The sequence below is a fragment of the Tetrao urogallus genome, assembly GCF_951394365.1.
Source record: "Tetrao urogallus genome assembly, chromosome: 3".
NCBI lineage: Eukaryota > Metazoa > Chordata > Aves > Galliformes > Phasianidae > Tetrao > Tetrao urogallus.
In genome coordinates, this window is record NC_136815.1 from 3,701,897 (window position 1) to 3,721,089 (window position 19,193).

A 19,193-nucleotide genomic window follows, 5' to 3' on the forward strand; every position below is an offset into this window, starting at 1 on the left:
GATATTTGTTAGGGAAAAAGTCACTTAGACTTAATATTACATAATACAAAACAATTTATTTTTTAATTTCTCAAATCATGTTGGACCCTCTATCTATGCCCTATGATAAACAACAGCTTCAACACATCTTTTCACCTCTTTTTGAAAGTTTCTGCTGCTTGTGCTGGAACATCTGGAATTTCAGGTTCCTCTTCAACCATTTTTGAATGTGAAATATTCCCGTCATCGATATTAATTAGAATTAAATCTTCAGCTTCCTTTTAAGAAACAAAAAGTAAAATTATGGAAAACATGTTGCTATTTCTCCTTAATCTAACTCAGGCAATGAATTATTTCAGCCAGAAGATAAATCAGAAAAGGATTACTTTTTTTCCCCAAACTAGAAGACCACATGTATATCTAAGCTTACAAGATACGTATCATTAATTCTGCAGACATTAATCTTAGTTCACAAACATTTGGTAACTAGTATGCTCTTTATGTAGCATTAAATTAATACTGAGTGTTAAAGCCACACCTTGAAAAAGTACACACGCAAAGATATGTACAAAACCACACCTACATATGGAAAGAAGTTCTACAAAAGCTTTATATGTTCAGCATTTATTCCTGTATTTACCATGTGGTGTGTCAGAAGAGCCTCAAACACTGAAACACGTGCTAATGCACAAGAAGTTATATGGAGTTGTAAGTCCAGGCAGATCCATTAGTTTGCAATTTTAACAGTCTTAAAGACCTGACTGTAATACAGCATCTATAAGCACGCAAAAATCTTTCAAATGATATCAAAGTGTGCTCTCTAATCTGAAGATATTTCTGACAGTGAGATCATCTTATCAGTGAAAATGAATTGTTATTAAAAAGGTCTAATACTTAGATTTAAATTGGACTTAACTAGACATAAGGTTACATTTGGCTTATAACCAGATGGATTAATACAATATAAACTTTCACAAATTTTTCCATGTTAGGTCTTCTGTGAGTATTCAAAACAGATGCAACACTCTCAAAAAAGAATATTCTCATTAGTGCAGCACTACGATGCTGAGTCTTTCTTAAACCTTTTGGGGCAACCAAGATTGTTATTACCCACTCAAAGAAACTTACTTAAATAAGAGCCTGAAAGATGAGGACAAAAACAAATCTTCAGAATAAGCGAGAAATTGTATTCCTTATATTGCTTTTTTTTTATTATTAATTACTCAACTCCATCATAAGGAACAGCAGCACTACTAGAGCATTTTCAAGTGCATGCTCACCTCTTAACCTGGAAAAGGCATCTAATTCATCCCACACAAATCTTTAAGCAAAAAAAAAAAAAAAAAAGATCTCACTGATCTGAAGGGAGACTACTTATACACAACACATAGGTGGAATTTTTCCTGAATTGAAAACAGAACTCCCAGAAGTCACGTTTTTTATTCTTCAAATAAATGAAAGATAAGGGGTATAAGGAGGAGTTGTTTCCATGGCTTCATTACTTTCAGTTTCTTCATTTCTTACATATCTAATTAAAAAATGTTCCAAGCTGCATCTGAAAGAAGCAAGGAAATAAATGCATGGAAACTGAACAGCAAGAATGGTATCAATGGTATCAGTCAAAAAACGTACTGTGCTAACTACTTCAAAATGATCAGCATGACATCCCATAAGAAAAGATGTTGGAGCCATTACAAAATCCAGCATATGACGAGACAGAAGAGGCACAAAGGTGTGTTGCCACTGAAGGGGATGAAGGTATAACATAAAGCACTCAGCCACAAGTGTCAGCAGGGCCCAGTCAGAAGAGAAGAACACCATTTTCCGCTCAGTCAAAATACAGGTAATAATCTGAAAACAACAAGAAGCTAAATGTTCGTTATACTCAGAAAATACAATACATACACAAATACTTCATCTGCTTCCAAAACAGCCTCAGTAGTTACCTTAGATCTTTTTAAATTGAAATAACGTACACTTAGGGATTGATACCAAGAACAGACAAAAACAGTGACAGTGGATGTCAGCAAGAGTTGTGCCACCAGTGTCAGTGAAGATAAGGCTCAGCTGAAACACGTGGGTTATCTCACAAAGGTAAAACAAGCCCCATGCTCAAGAACAGCATACCTGAATTCTTGGGTTTGTAATATTCTTTTGGGTAATTAAAACATCTTGTTTCCTTTTAAAACCACAAATTCCCACTACAGCCAATCTCAAATACATTTGAAAGTTGACTGGGTTTATCACAGAACCACAGAATCACAGAATGGCCGGAGTTGGAAGGGACCTCAAGGATCATGAATCTCCAACCTCTCTGCCACATGCAGGGCCACCAACCTCCCCATTTAATAACATTTAATCATTTTACCTGCAGCACCTGCTCTGGCTTGAAGCACAGCAATGGAAGATGAAGATCCAAGTCAATAACTGGACTGTCTGGATCCTCTCGTGAAGGAATAATTATTTGAAGTGGTTTCATATTAAATACCTGTTGAAACAGATGTTTTCTATTTCTTAGTGAAAGTGTTTCCATACCACATTTAAGTCAGAACTTTATTTCCAATTACACAATGTTAAAATCAACTGACTGCAAGACAACAGGTATTCACATACTGAAGAAAATGGAAATAGAAATAATGGGAAACATGAAAGGGCATAGTATCTAGTTTGAAAGACTAAAATGAACTTTCTCTTCTGTCATAATTGTACGATCTTCAGCCAATAAAACTTGAAAAGAATTATTTTAACAGACTTTTAAAACCTTATTTGCTCTAATTTCAATAAAATAATGCAATTTATATTTGTAGAAAAACTTCAGATTTCCCAATCATAGATAAAATTCATATAGGAAATAGGAAAAGTATGAACAAAAGTACTGAGCATGAACTGAAATGCAGATGACAAAACAAACAGAACCAAACAACACCTTTCCATGTTTCAGATATTCCTGTTCAAATGTCAGGGGGGTGAATACTGTATGTGCTGCATCTCTCAGCAGATGGTTTAGCCAAACTTTCAGCTATGCTATCTGTTTCTGCTTTATCCCCTCATCCCTGGGTCAAGGAAATCAGCTAAGGAGAAGCATACAGCTGAAGCACTGCCTCCTTGGAACTATTTCAGCTCTGTGAAAGGTAACATGCTGAAACCATCAACTCAGCTGACATCCAGCTTGACTCAAAGGGTTGTAAAGAGATACAACCCAGGCATCTTAGCTTCCACACAGAATACAAACATTTATGTGAGTTTCTCTTCTCAGCTAGGTCTTTTCCACGCAGCAGCAAATCCACCCTACCCATAACATTTAATTCACTATATACTGCTCTGCTTCCCCAGAGCCACTCAGACAAGATAAAAACAAGTCCAGAACCATATGTGTTGTCCTAGCAACTTACTTCTTTACTCTCATTTTTTTTCCACAGGGGCTGCATTACTTCTTAGTCACATAGCTGCACATCAATCCAACACACAATCAAGATGACAGCCATGATGACATACGCATCAGGCCCAAGACAGGGAACTCTCACACTTTGGCCAAATGACACAGCTACATAATTTACTTGTGTTCAGGCATGTGTATTTAGTGAGATGGCAGTGGCATATTGTAGAAGTGAAAGGTAAACTTCCTTTCGTATAGAGCAGGTGCAGACTGGAGCTTCCAGCTGCTTTTAGTAGAGATTATATGGGCTGACTCTCAGCAAACCAGAAGTTGGATTATGCTGTGCCCAGATGTACCCATGGCATCATCTCATACAGTAACTATCTGAGATGAACCTAATCTTTCCATGCAAAGTATTAAAAGTTAAACAGTACGACTAACAAGCATGCCAGTGCTCCAGCCTGCACCCTGGTCACACGATTTCTTGTACTTATAATACATAGCCTTAATTTCAGAGCATGGGTATTGACATCAATTATACACCAGCAGGTGAAATCTCTGATTTGATACTAAAGAACTTTCTCCAATTTATACAAGAGCAACATCCTAGAGCTTTATAACATGCCATGTTAAAATAATGATGAAATTCAGCATCAGTAATTACCAAGTGCAGTGGTCCTGGTGGCGGGCTGGGTATCAAAAATAATTTTGCTGCAAACTCTTTTATGTGATCATCAACATCTAAGCCCTTGAAAGATCGCAGTTGCACTAATAAGCTGGAATGAAATGATAGACAATTATTTTTGAAGAATAACACACAAACAGGAAAGAAACTTTTCTGCTGGTAACCTAAAACTAAAAAACATTATTAGCAGCAATGAAGTTATTATACCAAATTATTTGTTTCTAATTTACCACATATTCAATAGTTCCAGTCATTTTTTATGATGACGTACAACAGAAGCAGTTTTTTTGTTCGTGGGGCTTTTTGTTTTCTTTCATAAAATAATGCTACATCATATACCAGAGCTAACACATTTTGTCTCAGCATGGCAGAAGAAACCTAGAGGTGAGATATAGCTATACTAAGTGGCCTATACAGACTGCTTCAAAAACAACACACAAACAGTTGCAGCACTTGATGGTCATCTCATCCCAAGCATCAGACATCAACTCTGGAAAGGAACGTAGTGTCTCAGGAATAGAGAAGTTGTAGATAAAAAAAGAAATAAAGACACAGGCTAAATTGCATGGAAATCTGAAGCAAGAGGCATATTTAGCATAAGGTCTAGGCCTGCTTGGACACTGCTTACTGTTACCAGTCCTAAACACAAAATGAATAAACACAGCTGTGCAAACTTGTCAAATATCTGTTTTAGAACTGTGGTACTTCAGCTGTTCCAAGGCTACAAAGATGATGTGGTTTGTATTATGCGCCAACAACTCGTGAATGTTTAAACATGATATTAAGACCACAAACAAGAACGTCCAACAGAATTAATGAAATATAATTACTAGAAACTAAAAACCTAAAATGTAAGCCTGCAGAGGTTTATGTACAAAAATTAGGAACTTTGTGTGGTTATATTCTCCACTGAGGTTTTATTCTGCTTGGTACCTTTACTGGCTTCTTGTAGAAGAATACTGGTTCTTGAGCAAGAAATTCTACAAAGCAACTGAATAAATCAGGTGATATATTAGAAATCAGGACATGATATTTGTACATGGAATTAAGATTCTGGAATAAAAACACTGTCCTATATTATCGAGCTTTTTGTTGCATTAGCATAGTATTTAATAAATTCACATTTGGAAACAGTCCTGGCCTCAGCAGCTACTGCAGGGTGTGGAGGATGGGAAATTAAAATTTCTCAAAGAAAATCAGGGAGTAGAATCTTTTTGAATAATTACACTGTAATATGTCAGCTGCTTATTATTATTATTTTAAACTGAAAAGTTTGCAGCAACATATTCAGTAAATGCTATAACAGAATCAGCCTGATCTGGTGGTGAGGAGGAGACATACAGAAGGGATAGCAGGAGTTTCCTAATCAGTACACCGTGCCCATTAATGCAATGTAATAGCAGCTGACAGCTCTGCTACTGCAAACATCTACTGAAATAAATGAGATAATCTCTGAAATATTAAAGAGAGACCTAAGGAGTTTATGAACCTTCCATTAACTATTAACTGCCTTCAAACAGATATTTCATCTAACAAGAACACGTAAGAATAGGTCCTTTGTACTGCCTCAGTGCTGTGAGCAATTTGTACACTGCTCTCAAGGCAGCTGAAAAGACCAATACATAGGCTGGAAGATTTACTATCTGAATGGAGTCTATTCATCCATCCTAGACAGGAGCTCATCCAGGAGCAGACTACTGGTAGGGATGTTTCATTTTACACATAGAGTAACAGACTGTGGTGAAAAACAGATCGTGTGAAGTGCTCAAACCTCTCCATTTAAAAACAAACCTTTTCAAATAACACAGAAAAATGCAATGACTGCAGTGTTGTGAACCCATCTCGATGCACATCCGCATGCTTTAGGAAGAGGTGCAGAGTCCATTTCAACTGCTTTAGATCTGGAATTACTGCACACTAGTAACATGAAAACTAGCTGTAAAATTAATTTAACAGAACTTTGATGAAAGTTAGCAAGTTCATCTTGCAGTTCAAAGCACTTACATGGATCTAATGTTTGACACTGACTTCGAATCTGAGATTGATCTCTGTTCTTAGTTGTTATTTCTACAACACTTGGCCATATGAGAATGGTTAGAAGCCCAAGTTTTATCCAGGAATGCTTACAATGATAAAACACCTCTGAGGGCTCTTCTACTTGAAAGCAATATCACCCCACCTATGTGCAACCCTTTGCATTGCATGTCATGGAAACAACCAGTTGTACATAGCAGAATTCTGGTGAAAAACAAAATCTTCACAGAATCACAGAATGGCCTGGGTTGAAAAAGACCACAGTGATCATCTGGTTTCAACCCCCTGCTGTGTGCAGGGTCGCCATCCAGCAGACCAGGCTGCCCAGAGCCACATTCAGCCTGGCCTTGAATGCTTCCAGAGATGGGGCATCCACAGCCTCTGTGGGCAACCTGTTCCAGTGCATCACCACCCTCTGAGTGAAAAACTTCCTCCTAATATCTAACCTAAACCTCTCCTGTCTCAGTTTAAAAACATTCCCCCTTGTCCTATCACTATCCACCCTTGTGAACAGCTGTTCCCTCTCCTGTTTATACACTCCCTTCAAGTACTGGAAGGCTGCAATAAAGTTTCCCTGGAGCCTTCTCTTCTTTAAGCTAAACAAGCCCAGAATCTTTTGCTATAACAGGATCCAGAACAGAAGCAGAATCTGTTTAGATGCTACTTCAACATCAGGCCTTCATCAACAACAGCAAATAGTATTTTTCCACTAGTTATTACCAGGAAAGGGTTACATACTAGAACTGATGGCTTAAGGTCCATCTGAAATTGTTTTCATATCCCCAGGCTGGTAGAAAAAACAAAAACAAGAAAAAAATAAATAAATAAATAAACGAAGCATCCAGCAAAACAACACTGAAGCATCACTGAAGCATAACAAAAACACTCTTCTAATCTGCTGTTATTACTTGTTAAGTATATAAGGCACCACTACTTAAGAACATCTGCTCAGCGAAAACATTAAAATTAAATATTTAACCCATAGGCCACCTGACTGCACTTAAGGCACCTGAAATGAAAAAAACTTCATTTCTGGGTTTCAGGAAAAGATGAAGTTTTGAAATGTTACAAAAACCTGAAACAACTCCAGCTGTACAGAGAACTATGCTCAAAATGTATCACTGAGGTCCTGTTTGCTATAATTGCTTATATTCCGAACAACCACACATCCCAGCAACTGTTTTATTCCTGATGCTGGAAAAAACAAAGGTCACTAATACAAAGTAACAACAATAATGATAATGTTATCTCTCCACTCCTTCCTCCTCACCCACTGAAGCACGCAGGAGGTATTTTACAAGAGCAAAAAAATAAAAACAACAGAATACTCTGAATTTGTCTATCAAATGCAATCAAGAAAAACAAGCAGCGATTACAAGCTTAAAAAATAAAATTTTTAAAAGTTCCAAAAGAACATATCATGGAAACATAAGCAGTTGAGTTTCCAGTCCAGCAGGAAAAGTCAGCCTCACCACTTCCCCTCACCTTGCAGCTCCACACAATAGTATCTTACAGCCAGGTGACCCAGCAATATGGAAGGAGAGATGTGCAACTGAATGACAAATACCTGTTATAAGATCAGGACAGCACATAGTTTTATTAACCTCTGGAATTCCCATATAATTATTCACGTGTTTATTAATCAATTAAAGCTTAAACGGTAGGTTAAAGATAAATTTGAACTCCCTCTAAAAAGCAGTACAGCTTAAAAGATAAAACTATCTAAAGCTAGCCTAAAGGCTAATGCTTTAAGTAGGTGCAGAAATCTACTATGTATGATTAGGACAGAAATGTTTAATTACAGTGCTTGAAATATCCAGCCAGAGGCAGGAGCTTGCATTTCTTAAGAGCTGACTCTACCTGCAAGTTTCTTCCTGCACGTGGAGAGACTCCACCTGAAAGCTGGCTCCTGTCTGCTCTGAACAAATACAAGAGACCCAGAAATATTTTTGCAACCTCTGGAATTTTCCATGGCTTTCCTGAATATTTTCCCACTGCTTCTTTAGTGGACTATTTAGAAATCCATTCACATTGACTGCTTCTCCCAGCTCAGTATTATCTCACATCAGAGAACAAATGACTCATTCATGAATTTACTATATAAACTACTGGAAAAGCTGAATCTATGCTATTTCCCAGGCAGCAGAAAGCTATTGTGCACTATGCCCCTATAAAGGTTGAGCTCACAAAATATTGTAAGAACAAAATACTATAAATATTTAAAAAGCTAGATAAATGGGAAAGCATCACACCTCAGGAACACAGCTGTAACAGTTACACAGATGACCATTTACTTGAGATCTGAAAGTAAAAAAAGGCAGCCATGAATCAGCTCCAGCAGCACCGACAGCTGGTGCAACCTCAGTGGAAGGAATGGAAAAAGTGATCAAGGCAGGAAAGTAGAAAGGGAAAGAAAGGTTTCCTTTCCATTTCAGTGACCGCATCAATTTTGCACTACCAGCAACACCCAGCAAGTTTGCTGACAACACCAAGCTGAGTGGTGCGGTTGACATGGTGGAAGGAAGGGATGCCACTCAGAGGGACCTCAACAGACTTGAAAGGTGGGCCCGGGTGAACCTGATGGGGTTCAACACAGCAAAGTGCAGAGTTCTGCACTTGGGCCGAAGGAATCCCAAGCATCTATACAGACTAGAAGGAGGGGTCCTAAAGAGCAGCCCTGTGGAGAAGGACCTGGGGGTCCTGATGGATAAAAAGCTTAACATGAGCCAGCAGTGTGCTCTTGCAGCTCAGAAAGCAAATGGTGTCCTGGGCTCCATCAGGAGAGGGGTGGCCAGCAGGGACAGGGAGGTGATTGTCCCCCTCTACTCTGCTCTTGTGAGGCCCCATCTGCAGTACTGTGTCCAGGTCTGGAGCCCCCAGTACAAGAAAGACACAGAGCTGTTGGAGAGGGTCCAGAGGAGAGCCACAAAGATCATCAGGGGACTGGAGCACCTCCCCTACGAAGACAGGCTGAGGGAGCTGGGCTTGTTCAGCTTGGAGAAAAGAAGGCTGCGGGGTGACCTCATTGCAGCCTTTCAGTACCTAAAGGGAGCCTACAAACAGGAGGGGAATCAACTCTTTGAAAGGGTTGATAACTGCAGGACAAGAGGAAATGGTTTTAAGTTGAGGGAGGGAAGATTTAGGTTGGATGTCAGGGAGAAGTTCTTTACATATTGAGAGTGGTGAGGTGCTGGAACAGGCTGCCCAGAGAGGCTGTGGATGCCCCGTCCCTGGAGGTGTTCAAGGCCAGGTTGGATGGGGCCCTGGGCAGCCTGGTCTGGTATTAAACGGAGAGGTTCGCTGCCCTGCATGTGGCAGGGGGTTGGAGCTTCATGATCCCTGAGGTCCCTTTCAACCCTGGCCATTCTGTGATATCCAGTTGCCATCATCTCTAGGTCCCACAATTAATATCTTTACATATGCTTTGAAAATGGCAGGATAGATCTAGCACAAACAAAGGTAATGGGGTTATGACCTCAAAATAAGTTACTGAAGAGACAAACCCATGATTACTTATCTTGTAACCCATCTGTGCTGCATAATATTTTGCCACTTTCCACCTGTAATGTACTCTGTATGCTGCAATGCTGTCTCCTGCTTCTATGACAGCCAAGTAAGCACTGCACTTCCTCACATAACTTGGATTATTTAGTTAAAAATAAATAAATAGTGTCATGATTTATACCAGCATGACAGAATTGCAGTCTGTCTTCTTTATATCCAAGTAACATTCACTTTACATTTCTTCTTTTCCACTCCCCTACAACTCATAACTTAAAACTAACAGCTGTTTTAGTATCATGCAAACTCACATATTAATACATTAAGACCTGCATAATTATTTCCAGTAGAGACAAACAGGATAGCAAGTCTTACCATGAGAGACAATCCTTGAGGGCATTAAAATATGGATATCTGGATATAACACAAATAGCAAGCGGTACAAAACAGCCAGGCTTCTTCCCTGCCCGCACAGATTCCCACTGGGCCTGTCCATTGGAGGCAATACAGCCATCCTACAAAGAAACTACAGATTAATGTGTTTATGTTAATCAGGAATTTATGGCTGGCATTTTCTTAAGAACCCAAGAGAGTTGATAACCCAATTCCCTCAAATTTTAAAGGGATTTGGATGTCTATTTCCCTTGAGCTCTTCAGAAAAATGTCAGCCTACAACACTGCAACACACTTATTAAATGAATCTTAGGAGAGAAGATGTTTATAAGGAACACAGAGTACACACACACACAAAACATGCCTGAGGGAAAAGACTTCATTTAAATATTCAGAACTCCTAATTGAAATCATAACAGTTTCTTCAGAGATTTACATTATAACAGCATTGCATTAAATGACAACAGCATTATAAAATTTGATTTGTTCTGATTCCTACTAACAAAAATTATCAGATAACTAAATTTCAAAAACACACCTGCCATTACTTTCAAAGTGTTTATCTCTTAATATATTTCAATAAGAGCATGAGTTAAAGAACATACTTGCATTGGCTGATAGTACTGTGCAACAACACCATATGTTCTGTTACCACAGACATCTGTGAAGACCAGGAAGTGAATGTGGTCCTCTCTTGGTTCTGAAGTTATATAAAGTCCTCCTGCAATGAAGACAGAAACTTTTTTTTTTTTTTTTTTTTTTTTTTTTTTTTTAATAGTCTATACACATATTTGTAACTGCTTAAAAAATGATTACTGGTAACAAATACTGCTCATTTCTACCTAATTTCAAGAGAAATGTCTCGTTTGAAGTGTTTAGAATGCACATATTGCATTTTATTTAACACTTATTAGAAAGGTTGTAAGCCACACAGTACTGAAGGAGCAAAGATATTACATAGTTATTTTGCATTTTAAATGGCAAAATACAACAGATGAGTTTTGTTCACTTTTTTTCCCCTCCAAGATATTTGCAAGGTCTGCAATTCCAATATGCCTGTTAAAATTGTTGCAATTAAGCCTAGAGGAAATAGTCATGACTTCATGGATATCTTAAGAGCCAATGAAAAGTGAAGTGAAAAGTACTCAGTCGTTTAAGACAAACAAAAAAAAAAGTTAAAGAGAAAATATATGTTCATTTAAACCAGGATTTACCAACAATAGAAAGGGATTTCTGGTCTCCCCCTCTTGGAACTGTTGCAACAACCAGCACTGATGGATCTGCTCACACTGAACAGCCCTGCACATCACAGCTGCTCTCAACACCGACTTGCTCACAAGCAGACGCATTTATTTATTCATCAGTATAGTAAAGATGCTTTTATAATGGATCAACAAATATTAAAACAGTTCTCATTTAGAAGTGGGAAGACTGCAGTACCTGGGAAGCACAGCTGTGGCAAACCAATGAGATCAATGTCCTTTGGAACTGTAACATCTTCAGTGCCAGGTGCTTTCTGATCCCCATTGAGAGTCCTGGCATTTTCCAACTTCGGTCTCTCTTTCTTTTTTCGGAAAGACCGGCGTTTACCTCTGTTGAAGTTATTACCACCTGTGTTAGTCGAGTGAGTATCATCTCTGCTGATAAACGGAGGCACAAATACAGAAAGAACTTCTGGATCCAGGGGAAGAAGACTTCTGGGTTTTCTTTGAGCGTCCTTTAAAAAAGAAATAGTAACAAGAAAATAAACTGACTCTTATCCCCCTAGGTTGTTTTCTTTTGAAGCATTTTTAGCTCTATTTTCTCTCCTCTTCTAAAATTGTGGTTTCATAATACACTTTCTCTTGATAACTCATCTTTCATTTAGTTTCTTGATTTAAATAAATTAATGCAAGAGGAGTACACAGGTCATTTTTAATTGGCAATAAATCATTCTTCATCATTCAAAACATACCTTATCAATAAATCCCTTTGCATAAGAAAAGGAACAAATCCTAAGTAAGTTATTTTCTCCTTCCAAGCATTTAGAATAAGCATAAGCTGTATTTAAAATAAAAATTTGCTAACAACACAAAACAGGCAGCAAGTACATAAAAGCAAACAAAAAAGAAGTGGAGCTGAACTCCCTAGGTAAGCCTTTGTTCAATTTTAGGGAAAACCTGGGAGCACTTTTTGTATTCTTGACCATATAACAGATACAAGTAGTTACATTTTCAATCATTTCACGGTAATTTTAATTCCTTCCGCACAACCAAAGCAGCAAAGTGAAAGCTCTGTTCAGTGAACGGATATTTGGAAACAGGAAAGGCAAGCCTCGCTGCGGTCGAGAAGCTGTTCCATGTTCAACTCATTGCCAACTGATAAACAAAGTACACAGGCAACTTCTAACTTTTAGCATGCAGCACTAACACTTATTTAAAATATTCCTTGAGTACCAATAATGACATCTTTCATTATTTTCCCCACTTCTTAAAATACTTATAAAAGCAAGCTCTTTTGTTTCACTAAAGCAAATCTTCTTTCATCAAGGTTTTGGCTTATAGGTTTGAGCAGCTGAGTCCATGTCCTGGATTCAGCTGAGGTACAGTTAATTTTCTTCCTCATGCTGTACAGTGCTGCGTCATGGCTTTAGGATCAAAGTAATGCTGTCAGCACACTGATGTTTTAGTTACTGCTGAGCAGTGTTTACACAGTGCCAAGGGCATCTCAGCTTCTCACAGTGCTGTTCCAGCAAGGAGATGGAGTGCACAAGGACCTGGGAGGGGACAGAACCAGGACGGGTGAGCAAGAGTGGCCAAAAGCACGTCCCATAGCATATGGTGTCAGGCTCAGCAATAACACTGAGGAGATTTGGACAGTAAGGCAGCTGATGCTCAGGAACTGGCTGGGCATCAGTCAACAGGTGGTTAGCAACTGCACTATGCATCAATTGTTTTGTGTATTCTTCTGCCATCATTATTTTCCCTTCCCTTTTCATCCTATTGAATTATCTTTATCTCAACCCATAAGTTTTGCCTTTTTTTCTACCTGACTCACCCCCATTCCACTGGGGCAGTGAGCAAACAGCTCTGTGGTGCTTAGCTGCCTGCTGGGTTAATCTACAACAGTGCACCATCAGTCTTCTTCACATTTGAAGCATCACAGCAAAAATGAGAAGAAATACTTACCTTCATGACATATTAGTACGTATCTTAAGCTCCACAGTACTGTAGAATAGTATAACTGGGATACTAAAAGATATATTAATGACTTAAAAGAGCATGCTACAAACTGGAATACTGACTGCCATACCTGCCAAGCTAAGAACTTCATTGTTCTAGTTGGCAATTGACACCCACTTCAAGTGAAAAAAACTCTGAACAGAGATAAATCCAACATGATGAGCCTCAAAAAACATGCTGCAAAATTTTACAGATGGAAATTCAGAATTAAAGTTTAGCCCTACGGCTGTTATGCCAGGGAAACACACACCTACTTCAGCAGTAGCAATCTCAACACGGCAGATTTGCCCCACAGAGTTTTTCATACAAGGTTGCTTTGACAAGGAATCCGTGACTTGCACTGAAGGCATCTCTGTGCTACAAAATACTGGATGACAGCCAGAAATTTAACGGCCTCACAGTGTCACAGTTTCTGACACAGTAGTCCTGGATGTCTGAGATTGCAAGAGAGGCACTAGACACCAGGTTTCATTCACAGAACAGCTTTGTCAGTGCTGTCACTGACCCAGTGACCTACCCACCAGCATTCACATCAGCTCTTATTAATGTCCGTGGTCAGAGTCATATTTTCTTACCCTCTCAGTTCAGAGGGAGTGGATAGGCAGCAACAGAACAATACTGACGTTCTCCTACTATTCATTTCTTACTCTCTTCTCCTACCGTCACTCCTTTGTTTTGGAGCACTCTACTGACTGGTGTTTTTCACTACCAAATGCCCCACGGCATACCTAGTTTATTACAAAAACTAATGCCTTTTCTTTCCTATAACTCTGCAAGATTCCTCATTAAGATGACTTCTACTCCTGTGAAAATAGTACCATATATGACATAGAGAAGAAACAGTCTTTTTTTCAGTGACCACTATTCTAAACACGAGAAGTAGAACGTTGAAATCACAGAACAGAGTGTAATATCAGCCATGTGATACCTCCTTGATCTCATTTTCCTCTTTCTGTCACTGAAGAAGTTCATTGCATCCCAAATGTCATGAAAGAACTGGCTTCTTTACAGAAAAGCTGGGCAGGGAAAGTCACGAAGCTTCAGAAGAGTTAGTTTGGAAGGGACCTCTGGAGTAGAAACTTTTACTAAAAGCAACAAGTGAAGATAGATCAGGCTGCTCTGGATCTTATCCAGACATCACCTGGTCTAAGGAGCCTGCTTTGACAGGGGATTGGACAAGATGATCTCTAGAGGTCCCTTCCAGCACCTACAATTCTGAGAGTCTCAGAAATCCATTAAAAAGCAAATTTTCATCACTTGTGCTCCAGCTCTCATAAAATTCAGACATCTACTTCTGTTTGTAAGCAATTGCCTTTATTGAGCTCTACAAAGCTGGGATATATTCCAAACAGGTATCTACCTCTGTGCTGAATTATGACGATGACAAAAGCCAGCATTTACCTTCAACCTGCTTGCTATGGCTCTGATAATGCAAACCATTACATGCTCAGCTTTCACTGCCACAAGAGCACATCGCTGACTAATAATCAACTTGATAATATATGGCTTCTTGCACAAGACAACTCATTTCCAGAGAGCTATTACAGAAAAAGGCAAAAAAAAAAAAAAAAAAAAAAAAAGGGGGGGGGGGAGGGGGTTGAAGGTAGGGCTTGCGGGCTATGCCTGAATTAAGATAGCCAGAAAGCATAACACAGCCATTGTCAGAGCAACATCTGTATCACTGGGAGTGGTAGGCAGATACAGAAATCAACAACTGAGGCAATTGGAAGATGTCAGACATCTTGCAGACTGCTCACGTGTCACATTTGTCATAACAAAACCCAGCTTTACATCTGACAATGACTTGGGGAAAAGAAGTCGGCTGTATGATCTTCATTATTGTACATCTCAGCCCTACAAAATATACACTGCCAACACCAAAAATGTCATATGTATTTGAAAAGCTGTCTTTGATCTCTTCCAACAGAAGCCTCATAGTGACAACCACATTGCCAGTAAGGAGGATCAATGGATGACAGCCCAGAAACTTCAGTTGCAGAGCTTCAGTACAAAATTTTATCGTTGTTCCCGGAATCTCCACTGTCGACAGGTCAATAATACAAAGCTTCTCTTACTTTGGGAGTGGTTTAACTATCATGCTCCCACTGATTTTATTACTTTATAACCCCGTACTGCAATAAAATAACTGCATAAACACACTTTCAAGACCAAGATTTGAAGGTTACACCTGCAAATACCACCTGAGCCCAGCACTTCACAGTAAAGTTCTCTTTTTCAATCATCTTTGTCGATCAGTTCTCTTCTTTCTGCATTCACTGTAATTGCACAAAACATATCCTATCATTTCCTCACAAAGATAGCACTGTGGAAAGAAGAGGAAGTGGAATAACCCTACAAACATTCCCCCAGACAGCGACTGAAATCCCTGCAGTTCAACAACTTGAAGAGATGTTACTATGGTAATATTAATACCCAGAGAGACTACTTTCCTTTCTGACACTGCATTCTGTATTTTGAGCAAACAGAGGATTCAAAACCTGTGGCGTAAGCGAAGCAATTGAATGGCTCCATTTGTTATTTTTTTTTAATCCAATTTCCTATGTATTGTTCTACAGGTTTTTTTGGAAGCAATGAGATCACACTGACTGCATGTCAGTGGACTGAAAAAAGAAATTCGCCCATTCTAAGTTTACTTCTCAAACAAATACCAAAACAACACGTACAGTTACAAAAGTCTGGTGATAAGATTTATGGCACATCTACTTCCCCAATATCAACGTATGCGTGAATGAGGTCCTGGAATTTGAACCTCACTGTAACCAATATCACTTAAGAAGCCAACATTTGCAAAGCTGTCTTCTGAGTGAGCAACAAGAAAGACTTTTTTATCTAATGCTATTAGACCACACAAAGTCAAGTTCAAGGCAGACAGCAGAGATCCGTGGGAGCAGAAGTTTTGGCTTTCAGCATGTGCCAGCATCACAGCCTCTCCCTCAGCAGGACAGTATCAGACACTGCCACCAGCACATTTTAACAAAGCAAAATCAGGAAGAGTCGAATTGTTAACTCACATGGGAAACAACAGGTGAGCAACAAGTTATAAACCAAATACTCAAAGCAGAACACAAGCTAGCAACTTCTGCTGTGCCTGAATAGAACAGGTTGTAAGAAATCAGAGCACTTGTGATTCCAAGCTTAATCTCCATGCAGGGATTTACACCCTCATGTTCTCCTAGTGGTGCTTTATTCCCCTATAATCCAGAAGATGGAAAATGGGATGTTAATCTGTGAAGGATACGCACCATTGAAACATCCTGCTGCTCCAGCTTACAGAAACCCATTGTGTTCATCACATACATCCAGAAAGTGTCATTGCTTAACACCACTATGGAATAACCCCTAGTTTGTTGATACTCTCCTACCAAAACAACTGTTTTTAAAGCATTTCTGCCGCATGCAATGACAACACCGAGGCAAATCAGCAGTTTTGCTGATCGGTGGAAAGAAGCCGAGCCAGGGGGGGTGGGAGAGTGGCTGATTTCGTCCAAGCCCGAGTTAAACCTCCAGGAGAGCCACGCAGACAGGAGCAACCCCATAGACAACCGAGTCCGGCACCCACCGACCCCCTCACCTGCAGCTGAGTCCTCAACTGCTCCCTGGGCACGCCGACCAGCAAGCAGACCTCCAACAGGCCCGAAGGCAGCACATCCTCCATGGCACAGCAAGGCAGAGCGGACAGGACACGGCAATCCTCCGGCGGCGGCGCCGTTCCTCAGGGCCTCTCCGCTCCTCCCAGTCGGCCGCCTCGGTGGGGAAGGGGGGGAGCGCTGCCTCACCCGGCTCTGAGAGCCCGCCTCTCCCCCTTAGGCAATTCGCGTTTTGATTGGCTTTCCGTCCTGTCGCTCTTGACTGTGACCAATCAGAGCCATAAGCGGTGACCTGGCGGGCAGGGTGAGGGCGGGACCTCACCGCCGGTCGCCCGCCGCTCTGAGGCGCTGAGGTATTTCCCCATCTCGCTGCGAAGGTCGTGTTCTTCGCACCTCTTCTCCACCGGGAGAGTCCCCGGAAAAGCCATTTTTCTTCCCAAAAGGAAGCTTAAGCCAGTTTCCCGGAGGGTCTGATGGCACGAAAAGGCTCAGGTGCCTCAAGCTTGCCAGTGCCTCTGAGAAGCGGGTGAAGTCATGGCCTAGTGCTTTGATAAGAGGTGCTGTCCTCCTCCTGTTTGCTTCAGGTGACTCAGCAGTAGTATGTGACTGGCATTAATAGTGTCACGTTTACGTAACGCGTCATAGTTTCGACGAGCTGTAACCACAGGGCTGATGGCAGTCTGTGGGGTGTTTTCATCTCAGAAGGTTCCCAATCGGGGCTGCCCACGCAGCAGAGAAACAACTGAAGGGACTCTGCTTTCTTTTTGAGCTGCTTTATACACAATGAGTCACTCCCTATTGCCCATAAGCTTTTACGGTTTCACCATGATTTATATGAGGACTAAAGGAATTTCCTTTTGAAAATCAATATAGACGTTGTTTGTATTCTGCAGGTTTATTCATACGATGCTCAGTTCACTGTCTTCTCTTTCACTTACAGTTCAGATGATTGCATGCCTGTATAATTGTTGCACAGCCATGTCTTTCTTTCATTGAGTACTAAAGCTCAGACCACTGCTTCCTTCCACTAACTGGACCACAAGAACACCCATTTCTGTGCCCATGTTAATGCACAGGTCTTTATTTAAGTCTTTGTCTGGTAAAAACTATGTGCTCTAGGCAAAGAAAAGTATGGCATGAAGTATGCTGTTCTAAAGTATGTCATACTAACTCTTTGCAGTCTAGAGATCCATGAAAAAACACGGCATCTCAAGTGTTTAAACACTTAGGTTGTAAAATCTTAGTACAAATTCTTGGGTAGATGAAAGCATTTATTTAAACAAAAGTCAGAGAGGACAGGTTGTAATATCCTTTCCGACTTCAGCGTATCTCTGCTTTGTATTCCTTCTTCCAGAAGGAATGAAGCAGAAGAATTCCATGGATGTGTTTTATTGGTGCATTGTGTCATTTCTTTCATTGCCAGGCAATGCAAATTTACACCTACATTAGCAACCATGCAACCACTTGGTAACTGACTATGCAAATTGAATTATTACTTTCAACCAAGGGTCCTGCACAGTCTTGAGATGTCTTTCTCAGGATTTCAGACATTTATTCCCATTCTTAATATTGCTACAAAAACCTCTTTATTGTTTTCTCCAACTGAGTACAGTGACTCTGAGCTCAATATTATTCTGTGGGAGCACACTGGGTTCAGCAGAAAGGCATCAAGGAGAGAGGAGGGCAGCTTAGGGATCTCAGCATATATTAACTGCTCCATTTGCATCTTCTTTCCTTTTTACTTAGTTTGTCTGGTTTGCGCTACCACTGTTTATGGTACAAAAGAAAATTCATTACAACATTAACTACGATTTACCACATGTACCTTTAACAGTTCATAGATAAGTTTCACTGACAATAGAAATATGCTAACTCAGGATCAGCTTTGACAAAGTACCTCCAGATTTGTACTCTCCACTAATTGTACCTACTCATCTATTAAAGAAGTCAGCTATCATCTGCTGTTTCCTCACAGTTCTCCAGCTATGAAGATCTACTCCTAATTTAAACTTTTGTAGGGAAACACGCCCCTTAACGTTCAGTGTTCTTTGATTTGTAGTGTTTCACCACCACCTCTGAATAAGCTAGTGCAAGTGCAAAAAAAAGGAGAAAGTGGTGTCTATCATTTTTCCCTGGGAAGGCTCTTACAGTACCTGAGCTAGTACTTTGACACTGCACTACAGTGTGAAGTATGGACAGATCCCAGAACTGTCAATAGCAATCTTTTAACCTGCAAGAATATCTAATTTAGTATGTTATATACAGAATACTTTTCAGACTGTATAATGGTTGTAATTAATTACCTTAATGTCTGTCGTCTCTTTTAAAACATAAAGGTAAACCGAGCTACACTAAATGAGAGTAGGATATGGTAGGGAGAGAAGAGTGCCATACCA

At 39.9% G+C, this 19,193-nt stretch overlaps 1 protein-coding gene across 1 annotated transcript in view; it reads right to left on the reverse strand.

Annotated features, from left to right (window-relative positions):
• Positions 1-16,865, reverse strand: part of DENND3 (DENN domain containing 3) — a gene marked incomplete at both ends in the record, with an annotated part of 37,449 nt that extends 20,584 nt beyond the window's left edge. Inside the window, 8 exons of the mRNA XM_079533236.1 lie at positions 136-257; positions 1,612-1,830; positions 2,348-2,467; positions 4,020-4,131; positions 9,951-10,090; positions 10,574-10,689; positions 11,409-11,685; positions 16,782-16,865. Coding sequence (XP_079389362.1) covers positions 136-257; positions 1,612-1,830; positions 2,348-2,467; positions 4,020-4,131; positions 9,951-10,090; positions 10,574-10,689; positions 11,409-11,685; positions 16,782-16,865 — 1,190 coding nt within the window. The remainder of the gene's footprint in view (positions 1-135; positions 258-1,611; positions 1,831-2,347; positions 2,468-4,019; positions 4,132-9,950; positions 10,091-10,573; positions 10,690-11,408; positions 11,686-16,781) is intronic.
• Positions 16,866-19,193: the final 2,328 nt, after the last annotated feature.